The sequence below is a fragment of the Mustela putorius genome, unplaced genomic scaffold, assembly GCF_011764305.1.
Source record: "Mustela putorius furo isolate JIRA1106 unplaced genomic scaffold, ASM1176430v1.1 tig00003858_pilon_pilon_pilon, whole genome shotgun sequence".
Classification (NCBI taxonomy): domain Eukaryota; kingdom Metazoa; phylum Chordata; class Mammalia; order Carnivora; family Mustelidae; genus Mustela; species Mustela putorius.
Genome location: NW_025422010.1, coordinates 6,005,179 through 6,025,353, shown reverse-complemented (window position 1 = coordinate 6,025,353; position 20,175 = coordinate 6,005,179). Strand labels below are relative to the sequence as shown.

General features: G+C 36.1%; 1 protein-coding gene across 7 annotated transcripts in view; it reads left to right on the top strand.

Annotated features, from left to right (window-relative positions):
- CEP192 (centrosomal protein 192) overlaps positions 1-20,175 on the top strand; it is a 123,942-nt gene that overhangs the window by 35,621 nt on the left and 68,146 nt on the right. For all 7 annotated transcript variants that reach the window (XM_045065349.1, XM_045065350.1, XM_045065348.1 and 4 more), the window contains 6 exons: positions 129-267; positions 840-973; positions 11,405-11,765; positions 12,174-12,317; positions 18,804-18,868; positions 19,297-19,506. In XM_045065349.1, the coding sequence (XP_044921284.1) occupies positions 129-267; positions 840-973; positions 11,405-11,765; positions 12,174-12,317; positions 18,804-18,868; positions 19,297-19,506 (1,053 nt within the window). The remainder of the gene's footprint in view (positions 1-128; positions 268-839; positions 974-11,404; positions 11,766-12,173; positions 12,318-18,803; positions 18,869-19,296; positions 19,507-20,175) is intronic.

Genomic DNA, 20,175 nt, shown 5'->3' with positions numbered 1-20,175 from the left:
TCCAGTTCCTTCTACATTAATAACTTGGCATCCTTCTGTCAAGAAGTCATTCTCAGTCATGTTTTTCCCCCTAAAAATTGTTGGTTTTAATTTAAAAAATTAATACAGCTAAGATATTTTCTCAACAGGCAAATGAAAATGGTAGCTATAAATCTCAATCAGAAGGTAACAGCTCTCTGATTTCCCATGGCTCACACTCTTCAGGAAATTCTGAAACAACCCACAGAGAGTTTGAAATAGGCCACGTTGTTTGTCTGCCTGGGACCAGTAAGTATGGAAATATGACCCCATTGTTCTTTTTTCTTTTTTTTTTAAAGATTTTATTATTATTTTTTATTATGTTAAGCTTGCCACCGTACAGTAAATCATAGGTTTTGATGCAGTGTTCAGTAATTCATTAGTTGTGTATAATACCCAATGCTCATCATAACACGTGTCCTTCTTAATACCATTGTTCTTAAATTCTGTTTGACTTTGTCTTTTCTCCAAAGAATTCATTTCTGTGGTATAGTGTAACCTATTTTAACTGTTGAATTCCTTCAAACTTTTCAAAAGAATATTATTAGAAAAACCATAATGTATATTGCTTACATCACTTATTACAAATGAGTATGTTTTATTCAAACATTTGAGAATTAAAAATGAACTGTGTAGTCACAGTTTGTCATATTTCCTGTTGTCTCTTACTGATGGTTACCTTTTCTTGTATGCAAATTGCTATATTTGTCCTATGATTGTTAGTTACTAGGTTTACATAAAATAATTTGAATAGTACGAAGCAGTTCTTAGATTACTGAAACTTTGACATTGCTCTGTTAAATTTTTTTCTTGTATTTCAGGTAATTATATAGATAATGGAGATAGTAGAAGGCATGTAGATGGTGTATTATCATTTTCTTCTAGTACTCAGAGAACTGAACAGGAGAAAGAAAGGGCAGACATTTTGAAGGATATTGTCCCACATCGTGGCAGAGTAAGTTTATATACATTTTCTTCAAATTTTCTCTGAAAAGGATGAAAAGCCTTTTGAATTGTATCAGGTTTTTTTTCAAAGTAACAACTGTTGATTTCCGGAAAACATAGAAAAAATATTAAGAAATTTCCCTATTGATAATGTTTTATGTGTATGTTGGTATGTATCTTTGAGATCACTGAGATTATATTAATATATAATTATGTACATTTTCTTAATTTTAAATATTTTTGACTTGCATTTAGATTATTGATTTGAAAAGTTCTTCAGCTTGGTACCAAAACATTAAATAAAAAAGCAAACTGTTCATCTTTAACCTTGCTTAAGCATGTTTGTTTTCCGTTTCTTTCTTTTTTTTTAATAAAGATTTATTTATTTATTTATTTGACCGAGAAAGAGAGAGAAAGAGACAGACACGTCACAAGTAGGCAGAGAGACAGGCAGAGGGGGAGGGGAGATGCAGGCTCTCTGCTGAGCAGAAAGCCTGATGTAGGGCTCCATCCCAGGACCCTGAGATCATGACGTGAGCTGAAGGCAGAGGCCCAACCCACTGAGCCCCTTGTTTTCTATTTCTTAATAGCAACCCATTACTCCTACACTTGAAACTTAATAGTCATTTCTGACTCTTAACCAATTCTTTGTCCCCTTTTTAAAAGTAATGTATACCTCAAGATTGTATGATGGTTTTTAATTTAGAGGGAGTGTGTGTGTTGGTATATGTAGAGACAGTCACTTATCCTCATAGTAATCCTTTGAGTGATTAAGGCAGTAAGTGGTGATGGGATTGTCATTTTAAAGGTAATGCAGCTCAGAAAACTGATTTCTCTCAGTGTGTTCTCAGGACTGTGTCTTAAGTTTATTGTTTCCTGTTTATTTCCTTAACCACTATTAAAGTTAACCACTTAACTTGGTTAATTTCTTTTGGTTTATTTCTTTAAAGTTAACCACTTAACCACTTAGTTAAGTTAACCACCAAGTTCAGTTAACCACTTAACTTGGTTAATTTCCTTGGTTTATTTCCTTAACCACTACTAAAGTTGAAGATGCTTACTACCTCATGTCTGATTTATTGTGCCTTTCCATTATATTTGTCAACACCAGGTTAATCTTGTTAAAATGGGTTTTAATTTTTAATGTATATAATACATATAAGTATTTTCTATGCCTCAGTGTTTCAAATTAATATAATCTGACCCCATATTAATCTGTTTTTCTCTTATATGTTTCTTCTACAAATCCCTGTTCCTGTTTTCTTTTCTCCCTTTCTTCCCTAATCCTGATTATGATCATTTTTCCAATCTTTCATGAAGCCTTGGTTACTTTTCAGTAACTCTAGATTACATTTATTTTTCTAAATTCTTATTACAGTGATTGTATTCCACAGTATAGTACTTTCTTTTATACAGGAGTATTTTACTTATCCAGAAGTTGCCTAGTCAGCAGCTTCAAGAATTTCTTAGTCATCCAAAGAGCCAGTTATGTACAAATACAGTTGAACCCCTTGCCTCAGACAACCAGAACAAGTGTTCAGAGTCAATGGGTTTATCCTTCTAGGACAGTGCTGTGGGCACTTGGTCATATGTTTAGTCATCTGATGGTTTAGAGTTATATTTCTAATATATCTAGTTTAATAGTCCAGCCCTCAGCTGATTAGGGGTAGCCAATGAGAAAAGGGAGACTGCATATATTAATCTTCATTTTGTCAAAATGTGGTAGTTGATAAACTTTATAAATCTTTCTATCCATGGCCATTTAATTTTAGGCTAAGGACTTTGTTCTGTTATAATAATTATTTTCTAATCAGCAGTTATTTGTCATTAAAAAACAGTAGTGTTAATATTGTTGAATACTCGCAAATTGCTTGGCATCTTCGTCAGGCCATTTTAATGAAAAGAATCATTGGTAACATCTTGGTGATAGGTGTGGTGCTTGGTATTGTAGGTCATACAAAGGTCATCTTCCTTCGTGAAACATAGTAGGAAAGTAAAAGAATTACTTGGATAACTGTAAAATAAGGCAGAATCCTTTCTGTTGAATCTTATCATGCTTACTGAAGGAAGTCCCCAAGTTCTAGATTGAGTTACATTCTAAAAAGCTCTTTGGAGTTTTGAGGTCTTTCTAAGTGAAAACATAATTTCTGATGATTCATTTCTAGTCCATTTTCTAAAAAAGAATTTAATCGTAAGATAACCAGGTTCTGGAGGAGCATTCAGACCCTCTGACTACAAAGCCCTGATGCCTTCAGCTGTGGTTGGAGGAGGGCATCAAGTGTGGTAGGAGTGGCCTCTGGCTGCTGATGTTCCAGACAGTGTGGAACGAGCACTTGCATTTGAGCTTTGTTGTTTAGATGGGGGGAAATTCCTACCTGTGGGTCAACCATAAAGTATGTTACATTATTTCATGAGATGTCTTATTTTTCCCATTTCATAAGGTCATGTGGTTTGTGTTACCATGAGGTGACAATTTTCTGTTCTCTTTTTGGGAAGATTAGCAGCCCATTTTCCTTAATGCCATCTTAGGAACTCAGAAGCTACTAATTTTGAGTTCCCCAAATTTAACTTCTAATAGCATATTGACTGGAAACCTTACTGGTAACATAAGAAGTGATAAGTATTTTTTATGTTATACAAGTTATGTACTGTATTTTTACAATAAAGTAAGCTAAAGAAAAGAAACTTATTAAGGTAATTGTAAGAGAAATACGTTGGTATTATTAGGAATACTGTAGTGTGTACTTCTTGCATTACTTATTACAGCCATAATTTCTTTCCCTTTTTCTGTCTTCTGTGTTTTGCAGAAAGTGCTCTTATTCCCCAATGTGTTGATGATATTCCTTGGGTTCCTTAGACTCTGCTCATTTTTTCTGAAACTTTGTAATTTCAGTTGTCCTATCTTCAGGTTTGCTGTATCTTTATCCTGCTTGTGCACATCTGTTTTCAAACCCCTCTAGTGAATTTTTCACTTCAGTTATTGTACCTTACAGTGCCAGAATATCTGTTTAGCTCTTTTTAAAAATTATCTTTTTATTGTTATGCATATTGTGCATTGATCATTTTCTTGTTTGTCCACATCTTCCTTTAGCTCCTTGTGTATGTAAGGGTGTACACCACACCATTCATCTATTGATGGACACTTGAGTTGTTTCCATCTCTTCGGCTATTGTAAATAATGCTGTAATAAACCTGGAGGGTGCATTTATTCTTTTTAATTACTATTTTCATTTTTTTGGTATAAATACCCAGCAGTGGGATAACTGGATCAAAAGGTTTTCTTTTTTTTAAATTTTCTTTTAAGGATTTTATTTATTTGAGGAAGAGAGAGTATATAGGCAGGCAGAGCTATAGGCAGAGGGAGAAGCAGGCTTCTCCTGAGCTGAGAATCCAAAACAGGGCTCTGATCCCAGGACCTTGGGATCATGACCTGAATTGAAGGCAGATGCTTAAGTGACTGAGTCCCCTAGGCATCCCTGTTTTTGATTTTTTTGAGGAACTTTCATACATTTTCCATAGAGGCCACACCAGTTTACATTCCCACACAATAGTGCACAAATGTTCCCTTTTTTCCATATCCTCACCAACACTTGTTTCTTGTGTTTTTTATTTTAGCCATTCTGACAGGTATGAGGTGGTATCTCATTGTGGTTTTGAGTTGCATTTCCCTGATGATTGATGTTGAGCATCTTTTCGTGTGTCTTTTGGCCATCTGTAGGTGTTATTTGGAGAAATGTCTGTTCATGTTTTCTTCCCATTTTTTAATTGGATTGTTTGATATTATTTTACTGTTGAGTTTTATGAGTTCTTTATGTATTTTGGATATTAACCCCTTTTGGACATATGACTTATTTATACTTTCACTTACTCAGTAGATTCCTTTTTCATTTTGTTGATGGTTTCCTTCACTGTGCAAAAGCTATTTAGTTTCATGTAGTCCCCATTGTTTACTTTTTCTTTTGTTTACTTTGCCTGAGGAGACAGTTGTGGGAGAATATTGCTAAGGCTGAAGTCTAAAAGATTATGGCTTATGTTTTCTTCTAGGAGTCTTATGGTTTCAGGACTTATATTTAGGACTTTAATTCATTTTGAGTTTATTTTTGTATATTGGGAAAGAAAGTGGTCCAGTTTCATTCTTTGGCTTGTAGCTGTCTAGTTTTTCTAACACTGCTTATTGGAAAGATTGTTTTTCACTATTGTATATTCTTGCCTCTTCTGCCATAGATTAATTGACTGACTAAGTGTGGGTTATTTTTGGACTTTCTATTCTGTTCCATTGATCTCTGTGTCTATTTTGTGTCAGTACCATAACTTTGTTTTTTTATTATTTTATTTGTAAGTATTCTCGATACATAATGTGGGGCTTGAACTCACAACCCCAAGATCAAAGATTGCATGCTCTACCTATTGAGACAACCAGGTACCCCATAACTGTTTTGATTACTATTGCTTTATAGTATAGGGTGAAATTTGGGATGGTGATATCTCCAGCTTTGTTCTTTCTCAAGATTGCTTTGGCCATATGGAGTCTTTTGTGGTTTCAAACAAGTTTTAGGATTGTTTGTTCTAGTTCTGTGAAAAACATTTTTGGTATTTTAGTAGGTCTTGCATTTAATCTGTGGATTGTTTTGGGTAGTAGGGAAATTTTAACAGTATTTCCCAATCCACAAACATGGTTTTATCTTTCCATTTATTTGGGTTGTCTTCAGTTTCTTTCATTGGTGTCTTACAGTTTTTGAAGTATAGATTTTTACCTCCTTGATTAAATTTATTCCTAGGTATTTTATTCTTTTTGATATTTAAATAGAACTTAAAAAAATTTATCTTTTTGCTACTTCATTATTAGCTTCAGAAAGCAACAGATTTCTGTATATTAATTTTGTATCCTGCAACTTTACTCAGATTATTTATTTTATAGTTTTTTTGGTGGGATCTTAGGGTTTTTTATCTGTAGCATTATGTCATATGCAAATAGTGACAGTTTTGGTCCTTTTTAAAATTTGGATGCTTTTTATTTCATTTCTTATCTTATTGCTGGGCTAGGACTTCCAAGACTATGTTGAATAAAAGTGGTAAGAGTGGACAAGTCTTTTTCTTGATCTTAGAGGAAAAGCTTTCAGCTTTCACCATCGAGTATGATTTAGTTAAGGTGTGTCATACATAGCCTTTATTATGTTGAGGTGTTTCCTCTAAACCCACTTTTGGTGTTTTTGTCATGAATAGATAGTGAATTATGTCGAATATTTTTTTCTGTACCTATTGAGATGATCATATTATTTTTAGCCTTCATTTTAGTAATTGTGTTGATTGAGGTATGGATATTGAACCATCCTTGCATACCTGGAATAAATCCCACCTGATCATAGTAAATGATCCTTTTAATGTGTTGTTGAATTTGGTTTGCTAATATTTTAGGGGATTTTGTATCTATGTTTATGAGGGATATGGGTCTATAATTTTGGTGTCAGATTAATGTTGGTCTGGTAGAATGAATTTGGAAGCATTCTATTTTTTTGAAACAGTTTAAGAAGAATAGGTGTTAACTCTTCTTTAAGTGTTTGGTAGAAATCACCAGTGAAGCTGTCTGGTTCTGGATTTTTGTTTTTTGGTAGTTTTTTGATTATTGATTAATTTGTTAGTAGTAATCAGTCTATTTAGATTTTCTGTTTCTTCCTGATTCAGTCTTGGAAGATTGGATGTTTTTAGAAATTAATTCATTTCTTCCAGATTGTCCAATTTGTTGGATTATAATATGTCATAGTATTCTTATAATCCTTTGTATTTCTGTGGTGTTGGTTGTAACTTTTCTTCTTTCATTTCTAATGTTATTTATTTGAGTTCTCTATCTTGATAAGTCTCTCTGAGGTCTTGTCAGTTTTATCTTTTCAGAGAACCAACTCTTGGTTTCATTGATCTTATCTATTATTCTTTTAATCTCCATTTCACTCTGGTTCTTTTTAATTTTTGCTAGTATTCTATATGAAAAATAGTTATCTGTTTTTAAATGGCATGACTTTGTTTCTTTGTCTTTTTTTTTTCTGTTGGAATACTCATATTTTAACTACTGTTTTTATAAGCTTTCTGAGTTAAGGAGATATTTTGATTCTTACACATTTTATTTATTTATTTACTTATTTGGCTCAAACAATAGAAATTTATTTTCTTACACTTCTAGAAAAGTCAGAGATTGAGGTTTCAGCAGAGTTGTTTTCTCCTTGTGCTTCTTTCTCTGCCTTACAGATGGCATTTTTCTCCTTGCGTCTTCAGATGGCATTCCCTCTCTCAGTCCTTATGCATTTTAGGCTTTAATGTTTACATTTGTTTCTTAGGGCTGCCAGAACAAACTACCAACATTTGGTAGCCTGCAACAATAGAAATTTACTCTCACAGCTCCAGAGATCAGCAGATGTAAATCAGGGTATTGGAAGGGCTAATTAAGCTCCCTCAAAGGCTCCTTTCTTGCCTCTGGTAGCTCCTGGTTTGCCTTAGTTTGTGGCACTATCTGAATATTTGCCTCCATGTTCACATGGTCTTTTTCTCAGTGTCTCTGTGTCCTGGTAACTCTTTTTTCTCTTATAAGGACATTGCTCTTTGGGTTAAAGGCCCATTAAAAATCCAGGATGGTTTTATTTCATGATCCTTAATTACATCTGCAACGACCCCGTTTCCAGATAAGATAAGATGACAATTTATGGGACCTGGGGTTAAGACTGGGAAATTTTGGGGGTGCCTGGGTGGCTCAGTGGGTTAAAGCCTCTGCCTTCAGCTCAAGTCATGATCTCAGGGTGCTGGGATCGAGCCCCGCATCGAGCTCTCTGCTCTGCAGGGAGCCTGCTTCCTTCTCTCTCTGCCTGCCTCTCTGCCTGCTTATGATCTCTGTCTGTCAAATAAATAAATAAAACCTTAAAAAAAAAAAATACTGGGAAATTTTTTTTTTTTTAAAGATTTTATTTATTTATTTGACAGACAGAGATCACAAGCAGGCAGAGAGGCAGGCAGAGAGAGAGGAGGAAGCAGGCTCCCTGCTGAGCAGAGAGCCCGATGTGGGGCTCGATCCCAGGACTCTGAGATCATGACCTGAGCCGAAGGCAGCGGCTTAACCCACTGAGCCACCCAGGCGCCCCAAGACTGGGAAATTTTTAACTCACAAGAGTGTTATACATAGATGTTATCTACTAAAAAGTATAAGGTTATTCATCTGTATTTTCTCCTGGCACTTTTGCTTTCGAATGTTTAAGCCATCTGGGATTTATTTTGATGTAAGGTAGGATAAATGTAAGCTTATTTTTTGTATAACATTATTGGGAGATTACTCATTTAATAAGTGTTGGCACTAGGATTTAAACCTATGGCTTTTTTTTCAAAGTCAGCATCTTTTCCTTTATGTAGAACTACCTGCTTTTAGTATTTTAACTTTAAAGAACTTTGTAAGACTGTTTTTGTCATCATACATCTTGTAACAGGAAAGATGACTCTTAACATGCTTTATGGGGACTTGACATTATGATGGTAGCTGAATGTCTGAGAAGAGTTTTCTAAGCACTTGGGCCCTTTTTCAGCAGTAGTTATTCTAGGAAAGAATAAGAAATGCCAATTAGGAAAGAGCATGGTTTTGAGGTGCTGGCTTAATTTGCCATGTCTGATGCAGTTGTTATGGGACATCTCATGGATGTCTGTAGTATATGCTGTTTTACTCCTGTTAAATGGTATTTTGTTCCCCCTCCCAAATTTGTATTGAAATTCTAGTTAACATATAGAGCAATATTGGTTTCAGGAGTAGAATGCAGTGGTTCATCACTTAATATAACACCCAATGCACATCATAACAAGTGCCCTTCTTAATGCCATCACCCATTTAGCCCATCCCCCACCCACCTCCCTCCTGCAACCCTGTTTTTTCTCTATTGTTAAGAAGATCTTATGTTTTGCTTCCCCTCTGCTGCCACTCTTTTTCCCTACTCTGATATGTTCATCTGTTTTGTTTCCTAAATTCCACATATGACTGAAATCATATGGTATTTGTCTTTCTTTGACTTACTTAGCATAATGCACTGTAGCTTCATGCACATCATTACAAATGGCAAAATTTTATTCTTTTAATGGCTGAATAATATTCCTCTATGTGGGGGCCCCTGGGTGTCTCAGTGGGTTAAGCCTCTGCCTTCAGCTCAGGTCATGATCTCAGGGTCCTGGGATCAAGCCCCACATCGGGCTCTCTGCTCAGTAGGGAGCCTTCTTCTCCCTCCCTCTCTGCCTGCCTCTCTGCCTGCCTCTCTGCCTGCTTGTGATCTCTCTTTGTCTGTCAAATAAATAAATAAAATCTTTAAAAAAAAATAAATTCCTCTGTGTGTGTGTGTGTATGTGTGTGTGTAAAAATAATGTACGTACCACATCTTTATCCATTTACTAGTCGATGGACACTTGAGCTCTTTCCATAGTTTGGCTGTTGTTGGTAATGCTGCTATAAACATCGGGTGCATGTACCCCTTTTTAATCTGTATTTTTGTGTGCTTTGGGTAAATATTTAGTAGTCTAATTACGGGGTTGTAGGGTAGTTCTATTTTTAACTTTTTTTCTTCAAAGATTTTATTTATTTTGAGAGAAATGGTGAGTGGGGGAGGGCGTGTGGGCAGAGGTAAGGGTAAGAAGAATCTCAAGCGGATGCCATGCTGAGCATGGAGACTGATGTGGGGCTCAGTCCCACAACTGTGAGGTCATGACCTGAGCCTAAGTCAAGAGTCGGGCTTAACTGACTGAGCCACCCAAGTGCCCCTCTATTTTTAATTTTTTGAGGCACCTCCATACTGTTTTCCAGAGTGGCTGCATCCATTTGCATTCCCACCAACAGTGTAAGAGTGTTCCCCTTTCTCCGCATCCTCGCCAACATCTGTTGTCTCCTGTGTTGTTCATTTTAGCCAGTCTGACAGGTGTGAGGTGGTAGCATATCTTGGTTTTGATTTGTATTTCCCAGATGATGAGTGATTTTGAGCATCTTTTCATGTGCCTGTTAGCCATCTGGATGCCTTCTTTAGAAAAAGTTTATTCATGTCTCCTACCCATTTCTTAACTGGATTATTTGGTTTTTGGGTGTTGAGTTTGTTCAGTTCTTTATAGATTTGGGATACTAGCCCTTTATCCAATATGTCATTTGCAAATATCTTCTCCCATTCTGTAGGTTGCCTTTTAGTTTTGTTGATTGTTTCCTTCCCTGTACAGATCTTTCTATCTTGGTGAAGTCCCAATAGTTTATTTTTGCTTTTGTTTCCCTTGCTTCAGGCAACGTGTCTAGTGAGAAGTTGCTACGGCTGAGGTCGGAGATGTTCCTGCCTCTGTTCTCCTCTAGGACTTTGATGGTTTCCTGTCTCACCTTTATGTCTTTCATCCATCTTGAATTTATTTTTGTGTGTGGTGTAAGAAAGTGGCCCCGTTTCATTCTTCTGCGTGTTGCTGTCCAGTTTTCCCAACACCCTTTGTTGAAGAGACTTTTTCCATTGGATATTCTTTCCTGTTTTGTGGAAGATTAGTTCACTATATAGTTGTGGGTCCATTTCTGGGTTTTCTGTTCTATTCCATTGAACTGTGTGTCTGTTTTTGTGCCAGTACCATACTGTCTTGATGACTACAGCTTTGTAATATAGTTTGAAGTCCGGAATTGTGATGCCTCCAGCTTTTCTTTTCTTTTTCAGGATCGCTTTGTCTACTTGGGGTCCTTTGTGGTTCCATATAAGTTCTAGGATTGTTTGTTCTAACTCTGAAAATTGCTGATGGTATTTTTCATAGGGATTTCATTGATTGTATAGATTGCCTTGGGTAGTATAGACATTTTAACAATGTTAGTTCTTTCAACCCATGAGCATGGAATGCTTTCCCATTTCTTTGTGTCCTCTTCCATGTCTTTTATAAGTGTTTTGTAGTTTTCAGAGTACAGTTCTTCTTTTACCTCATTGGTTAGGTTTATTCCTAGGTATCTTATGGTTTTTTTGGTGTAACTGTAAATGGGATTATTTCTGAAAGGTGTTAATATATCTTTTCAAGGGATGTTAATCGTACTTATGAGTTAGGTTACGTTAATGGGCTTGTCATCCTTGTTGAGAGTTCTGGTGGTAATTTTAAAAATTAAAGTGATATTTCTTACATCCTGTAATATAATGAACATGTTGGACTTACTTTTGGTATCTGAATCTGTTGATAAATGTTCATAATGACCACATCATGGTTCTGGTATATTGCTTAAAATTTGTTTACATATAGTCTAAAAGAGTAGAATGGTATATTGCTTAAAATTTGTTTACATATAGTCTAAAAGAGTAGAATGAATTCCTTGTAGTCTGATGCTTCATATAATAATCATTTATGTCTACTACATAAATTTTTCCCATAAAGTTTTAGAATAAATTATGAAAAACAAAACTAATGGCTACTCTGTTATACATTTTTAAAGGAAAGTGAAAGAGAAGAAATTCCTGTGAAGACTATCCAGGCTCCTAATGTGAAACTTAACCCTGTCTATTTTCATGACACAAATGCCAGTAAAGGTGATTTTGATTTAATGGACTCTTTGAAGCTGGAGGCCAGGTCTCTTCATCAAGATAAGCATTTGGGATCTGATTCAGAAACAGTTTTGCCTGTGGATAAATGTTTAGACACTGAAACTCCTGAAGTGTCCATTCAAAAATATGTGGACGTAGCATCTTTGAAGTCTATTAATGACAGTGAAATTAATTACACTGATAGTCTTCGGTCACCAACTAGTGAAAGGCGAACATGTGAATATTACAAGTCTGTTGAAAAGAGCAAAGAGCGTAAGTAGTTTTTTAAAAAAAATAAAAGTTAAGAAATGTATAAAATGTTTATACATTTTGAATAGAATATGTTTTCAAGTGGAACTTGCCTAATCTTTTGTATTAGAATTTTGTGTCTTATGGATTAGAAATTGTATATTTATTCACAGATCTAGTGGAAGTATACTACTCTAAGTCTCAGTTTTTCCTTTTGCCACTGGTTCTCCATTACAGATCTTTTCTGTGTTAAGGCTGGCTTATCCACCATAAGAGAATTTTTCTTTTGTGGAAATGGATTTTCTTTTTTCTAACTAGTTTTGGGCAGATTGCAATACTGTTGATATCTAAGATAAGTCAACAAAGTAAAATTGTTTAGAATATTACATCATTTTATTTCATATGTGATTGGATATTTTTGGAATTTTTTAGAAACAGATCTACCACAAAATGTTGTCTATCAGAACGAAGAGGGCAGATGGGTCACTGACCTTGCATATTATACATCTTTTAATAAAGAACAAATTTTAAGTATGTCTCTAACTGACGAGATGATTGAAGACTTCAGATCTGGTTGTAAGTGTATTGATAACCACTTTATTGTACCATTTTCATTGTTCTTCATGGTATTCTGAGATTACTCTATATATAGATTAGCCATATCAAATCGTTTTTGGACTATACATTTGAGCCTTGAGCAATATGGGGATTAAGGGGCACCAACTCCCTGCATATTTCAAATCTGTATATAGCTTTTGACTTCCCAAAATCTTAATTACTTACAGCCTACTGTTTACCAGAAGCCTTAAGCAGTAACATAAACAATTAACACCTGTTTTACATGTTACATGCATTATATACTGTATTCTTATAGTAGGGTGAGCTAGAGGAAGAAAAAGTTAAAATCATAAGGGAGAGAATACATTCATAGCACTATACTATATTGATCAAAGAAAAAAAAAATCTTTGTTAAGTGGACCTGTGTGGGTTCAAACCCATGTTGTTCAAGGGTCAGCTGTAATACTGAGCTTATCAGTAGTTTTTATAGGAACAAAGTCTTGAATTAGCCAGTGCTAATCATTATAGAATGAGCTGAGCCTTTTCCTTAAACAAGGACAGTGAGTCAGGCTATCATTCTTTCACATTAGTTTAAAACTTCCATCTTGCAGAGTTGGAAGGGACCTCAAGCTGTACATTTTCACTTTTAAAATTCTGTCCTGAACAAAAGAAATATCCTCTGAAAAATGAGCAGTTACAAAGTCCTATCCATTTTGGTGTTAAACTTAAGAAATGTGGAAATGATGGGAGAAAAGTGACGGAAAACATAAATCTCAAAGAATGAGAGCATTAGGAATATCAGCTAGGTTTGTTGATTATCTCTGACTGTGAAAGGAAAAACCAGTTTAAGTCTGCAGAACAAATTACATTTTGAGCCTTAGTCTGTGGAGGTGTTGTGCCACTGAGGCCTCCAGCCCCTGAGCATCTGTAAACCTGCGATAAAGAAAGGCATTCAGTGGCCTGTCAAGCCTAGTCGTATTTTTTTTTTTTTAAAGATTTTATTTATTTATTTGACAGACAGAGACCACAAGTAAGCAGAGAGGCAGGCAGAGAGAGAGGAGGAAGCAGGCTCCCTGCTGAGCAGAGAGCCCGATGTGGGGCTCGATCCCAGGATGCTGGGATCATGACCTGAGCCGAAGACAGAGGCTTTAACCCACTGAGCCACCCAGGCGCCCCTCTAGTCGTATTTTTAATAGTCTCAGAACATACCTCAGGAAGAAGTCATTCTGACTACTGCTTGTCCTGAGCTCCTCCTAACCATGTAATGATGTGGAAGATAGAGACACATAAGGTATTTTTCCATGTCCATCAGCTAAAGGGGGAAAAGGTAAGAATAAAACAGTAATTAGCAGCATAAGAGACACAAACCAAATGGTTTTGGGAATTTAGAGGAAAAATAACTTTTGCATGAATGGGTGACGGATTTCACGTAGGAGGTAGTAGCTTTTGAGGTAAGAGTTTCAAAAGGTAAATGCTTCAGGGCATGAGAAATTCCAAATGGATAGAAAACCCAATTAAAGAGAATCAAATGAGGAAGTCTGGGTGTGTTTTGAGAGTGGTAAATAGTCCAATGTAGCTAGCATTTATGACAAGGTATGGGAAGAGGAGAGTAGTAAGAGATGAAGAGGTGAAGCTGGAGAGGTAGAGTAGGGCCAAGTAAAATAGAGTTGAGCTTTGACTGCCGTGTCTGAGTTGAGGCTTGTGTGATAAGCAATAGGGAGCCACTGCAGACTTCAGTGTCCAACTTCCTTTGTGAGTTGTCTTCTGGCAGCAATGGTCAGTTGACTGGGAAATTTCTCAGGATGTTGGAGAAATCTAGGTGTCACAGTGAGAATGAAAAGCAAGTAGAGATTGAAAGACTTGGAAATAAAATGGTTAGGATTTGGTGACTGGATTTCAGTAGAGAGAGAGGCAAGAAAAGATTGAGGTTTGTGGTTAGAGTTACTTGAGAAAATGGAAGTACCATGAACTGAGGTGGGAAAATCAGAAGAAACTGTAGAATTTTGAATGATTATAATTTGAGGTGGGAAGTGTGAGCCAGAAACTGGAAATTAAGTTACAGTTCGAGCTTGCTCAACAATATCTTGATTTAGAAAGAACAAGAGGGTACAGACTGGACAGTGGATAGCGATTGTATCACTTAAAAGTCAGTGGTCATGGAATTTTCATGTGTAACTGGTGGGAGTATAAAGTGATAGAACCATTTGGGAAATTTGTCTAACAGGAGCTTTTGAAGGTAAACTTTATGAACTTCATACTTTAGGGCCCCCAGTAATTCTACACCAGAGTATATACCCAATGTATAGAGGTACTCTTCACCAAAAGACTAAAGTATTTACAGCGGCACTATATGATTAACTCCAAATTAGAAACTCCCAGATTCTCATTAATGATACAATGGATGGTGTTTATTCACACATTGGAATGCTATGTAGCAATGGAAATGAATGCTGTGTAGCTACTTGTAGCAGCGGGGATGAATTTCACAAGCATAATGAATGAAATAATGCAAAATAAGAGTACATGCTATATAAATCTCTCTGTATATATTTCAAAATGTACCCTGCTCTCTGAAGTAAGAAGTAAGGATACTGGTTACCCTCTGATGGGAATGTAGTAACTGGAAGGAAGCTTGATTGGCCTTTTGGGGGTGCTAGCAATGTTATCTCTCTTGACCTAGGGTGTTAATCTAGCCACACAAATGTGTTCATTGAATTGTACACATAAATACTTTTCATATATATATATATATATATACACACACATATATATATATGTATTATGCTTTGGTCAGCAATTTTTAAAAATTAGTGATCAGACTGAGAAATATATTTGCATTCCTGTTATGGGTTAAAGGCCTGTTTTCCTAATGTATAAAGTGTTCTAATAAATAGTAAGAAAAAGACCAGCTTCTCAGTGTAGAATTAGGCAGAAGATATAAACAGACAAATTAGAGAAAAGGAAATGAAAATGGTTGTTAAATGTTCAAAAAAAGTTAATGGAATTTATTCATGGAAAGAAACTACTCCACGATACTATTTTTCCATTATTTTTTTGGCAGTGATCCAGTAGTTTGGTAATAAAACTATATTGGCAAGAGTGTGAGGGAAAAGGTACTGTAGTATTTATGTAATATTTATGTAGGTAGGGAAGTATTAAAGCATCTGGCAAAATTATAAATGTATATACCCTGTAACCAAGGGGTTCTGCTGGGCATTTATTCTTCAGATATGCTTGCAGAAATGGTATGTGAATACATATTGTTTATAATAACAAAAGATTGGAAGCAATATGGTTGTAGAAAATAGGGAACTAATTAAATAAGGTGCATCTATATAAGGAAAATACATTGTGGTCATTAAAAAAATGGAAAGAGGCTCTTTAGGTACTAATGTGGAATAATCACTGAAATAGTTTAAATTCTAAGACATAGAAACGCACATAAAATATTTTGACATTTATGTAAAAAGGTGGAAGGGAGAAGGACACACATGTATTCATAAATACATATGGTGGCCAAGATTTTTTTGAAAGTGAAAGAAATGGATTGCAAGGAATCCCCAATTACTGAACTCAGAAATCAAATAGATTCAAATCGTGGTATCAGGGGTACTTTATATATTGGTTGCTTTTGGAGATGTGGGATGTAGGGTCAGGGATAAGGGGGAGACTTTTCAGTGCCATATTCCCTTTTATGTCTTTGGTTAACTTCTAAAAATTCTTTGTTGAAGCATAACATGTATATGGGTACCATTGCATTTTGAATTATGTGGGTGTGTTACTATTCACGGAAAACTAAAATAGATAAAAGAAGTTTAATGAAACCATCCTTGTGATCAGGGAATGAACAAAGGCCAGGTTGGAAAGGATGAGTGGTGAAGAAATGGGGAAAATGATTATGGAATACTGTGGGGAAAAGTGTGATGGAAGGAAAGAAAGGATGAACTAGGTCAAGGGAAATCAGCATCAGGGGAGCATAAATGCAGGGGAAGCATTTTTATAGGAAAGGGGAAGGGAATTTTTAAAACATAAGAAGAGATAATTCAGAAGAGGAAGGTTGGACCAAAGTGTAATTTCATAATGTCAAAGTCATTCAAAATGAAAATTTATCTACTTAATAAACTTTATTCAGAAAATAAGAGATATGGCACCCTCTGCTCCATTTCTGCTCTGCCCCCTCTCTGACAGCTCCATGCATCTGAGTCACTGTATCACTTGTGCTTATGGCGTAGGATTAAAACTGGCTGGAGGGCTGGGGTATATGGCCTGCTTCAAAATTTAACAGTGGAAGCATTCAGGAGATATTTGAAAGGACTATTTTATATTTGGCAAAGAAGTGGGTATAGATTCTTATAAAAAATGAAGTTCTTTTTTCTCGTAATTGCTGACTGATTTTCTGGTGAGCATACAGAGTAGCAATATTACTGTAGATTTTTCTTGAATGGAAGAATCTGTTAAAGTTTGGAGAAGAAAGTACTTCAGAATCTAACAAATATCAGTTGGAACTGTTTAGTTAATGATTTGAGAAACATTTTATTTTTTAAAAAGATTTTATTTATTTATTTGAGAGAGGGGTGGGGAGAGTATAAACAGAGAGTGAGAAACAGACTCCCTGGTGAGCAGAGAGCCTGATGTGGGGCTCGATCCTAGGACCCTGAGATCATGATGCAGCCAAAGGCAGCTGCTTAAGCAACTAAGCCACCCATGCACCACAGAAAAACACTCGATATTTATTGCAGTGAAGTAAATGAAGTCTTTCTGGGTTATCTTCTTAGTGGTCTGATTTCCTACTTCCCCTCCCTTGGCTTTTAGAGATGGTTGGTTGATGTTTTCACATTTTAGGGCAGTGGCTTTTAACTCTTTGAGTCATGGGCATCACAGAGAATCCTCATAGAAAAGTCTTTACGTGAAAGATTGTATCTCTAATGTGATTTGAGAGTTTCATTGTTCTCCTGATGCCCATTCATAGGTTAAGAATATGTTTACATAAGAAATGATGGGTTCACAAAGTAAAGAACCCCCACTATCTGGGATGCCTGGGTGGCTCAGTCAGTTAAGCCACTGCCTTCGGCTCAGGTAGTGATCCCAGGGTCCTGGGATCAAGTCCTGCATGGAACTACTGGCACAGCAGGGAGCCTGCCCATCTCTCCGCCTCTGCCTGCCACTCTGCCTGCTTGTGTGCATGCGCACTCTCTCTCTGATAAATAAATCTTTACAAAAAAAAAAAAAAATCCCCACTATCCCATCAAGTAAGGACCTGAGCTATCTCTGGTGTTCTTTTTTTCCTGATTGGAAATAGTCTATTTCTTAAGATTTTTATTATTTTATTTGACAGACAGAGATTACAAGTAGGCAGAGAGACAGGCAGAGAGAGAGGAGGAAGCAGGCTCCCCGCTGAGCAGAGAGCCTGATGTGGTGCTCAATCCCAGGACCCTGGGATCATGACCTGAGCCGATGGCAGAGGCTTTAACCCACTGAGCCACCCAGGCGCCCTGGAAATAAGTCTATTTCTATTCTCATTATGTTTCTCAGGATGTTAATGTTGAACTGTAAGGGTTTCCAAAAAGCCGTTTGGATCTGATTAGCTCCTAATGAGCTAATGAGAGAGGGGGATACCTCTTGTTTGGGCCATGGTAGACTGTCTCTTCTGGGTTGCATACAGCTTCCTGTTTCAGCCAGTCTCCCAAAGTACCAGGCACAGACCCAGAGTGGGTAGCAGGTAGGCGGAGAGCCTGCAGACTGTCTGATTAGTCAACATGTTTAAAATTCTTTTCTCTTTCAATGACTTGAGCAGGATCATGTGCTTTCTAGTTTGCCACTATCCCATCACTTCCTGCCATGTCACACCTGGACCTTTATGCTCATCCACTTCTGGCCTCTGAGGCATTTTAGTTTGTGGATTTGACTTAGAGATTTAAGGTGTTCAGGCCCGTTCATTTCCCTAAGGTAAACTGAGTTGCTCAGTAGGGACTTTGAGGGCAGATTTTGGATGACCGCTTGTTTTAGTTTGTCCAGCCTTTGGGGTTTGCTGGGATGTGGGGCTTTCCTTTCTAACACTGAGACAGTCCTGAGCAAACAGGTGGTTGGGCATCCCAGCAGACCTCTTCACTACAAGTTTATAGGGTGACTTCCTGTTGTGCTGTTTCCAGATAAAATTTCACAGGTATTCCTGGAGTACTTTAAGTCAGTTGTGCCAAAATCTTCAAAAGCTAAAATTAAAGTGCATCTTTTACAGATAAGCTTACATTGTAAGGGCCCTTTAGCAAGTTAGGACAAGTTAGTAACTGATAAAATCATTAACAGTGGAGTGTTCATTACTAAAAGTTTAAGAACCAGAGACTTAACATACTTAAAATAGATACATCAGTTATATGATGAAAGCTTTCATATACTTTTCTCAGTTATTTCTTTACTGTTTCATTTTCCTAACTAAGTTTTCAATATCTGCTAGTTTTTAATTAGGCATTAGTATAATTTAATTATATAAACTAATTCTTTTTTAAGCTGAAGCCCTGGATTTGATTGACCAAGATGAAGAAGAATTTAATAAAGAGCATCAATTTATGCAGGTTCGTATTTTATTGGGATTAACCAAAGTTCAAAATTTTACCTATATTCTTTCTGGATAGATACATAGTTTGTATAGAATTATATCTTGCTTTCTCATGTTTACACAATTTCTTTTTTAGTCATGCTCTCAATTATTAATTAAAAATAACTGCATACTAAATAAGTTCAGTTTACTTAGACTCACCTTAATAGGCTTTAAAGATCTTACCATAGTTTTTAACCATGTTTTAAAATGAAGTAATGCTATTTAAACAAATTGAATATATTGATTACCTTATTATTAGCTATTTAAGCTTGATTTTGTCCTGATTTTTTTAAAATGAAGATGTTTAAATTTTCTTAGTTAAATTTTCTTATTTTTGCATATTAGAAGAACAGAAGGAAGCCTTGATGGGGAAGTAAAATGAAACAATAACTTTCTCCCTAGGAAGAAAATATAGATGCCCAGAACACTTCAGCTGCACTAGGGGATACATCTTGGGGAACTTCAATTAATTATAATTTGTTGAGGAAATCACTTAGCACATCAGATTTGGACAAAGATGATGCCAGTTATTTACGCCTATCTTTAGGAGAGTTCTTTGCTCAAAGATCTGAAGCTCTTGGTTGCCTTGGTGGTGGTTACAATGTGAAAAGAGTAAGTATGATATGTGCTGAAAATGGTTGAATTAATTCACCAGCCCTTATATTTTGAATGTTATGATGATATTAACTATAGCATAGTATCTTTACAGCAGGGACAGAATAGGCATATGATAGAATTGTGGTAGACAGCTCGGGTTTTATAGTCGGTCAGACCCTGACTCCAGTCCTGGTTCTATCTTTTAACTCCTTCTGTGACATGGAGCAATTTATTTAACTCATCTGTGCCTTAATTTTCCAGTTTTTAAAATGGAGTGCTATTTTATAGGGTTTCATAAGAATTAAGTGTGATGGGACACATAAAGCACTTAGCACCAACACTAACTTGCAGCAGGTGTTCAATACCTGTTAGTTGATATTGCTATTGTTATATCATTGGTTGACGGGAAGAATTTTAAGATTGATTATTTTTTAAACTTTTACCTGAAAACATGTTTTGGAATATAGGAAAGTTTTTGTTTAATAAGCTGTAATACATGTAAAAATTTGAAAATGTAAGCAATAATAGTTCTATGAAGAATGGGGGAGACAAACCATGAGAAACTGTGGACTCTGAGAAACAAACTGAGGGTTTTGGAGGGGAGGAGGATGGGAGGTTGGGTGAGCCTGTGGTGGGAATTATGGAGGGCACGTATTACATGGAGCAGTGCGTGTGGTGCCTAAA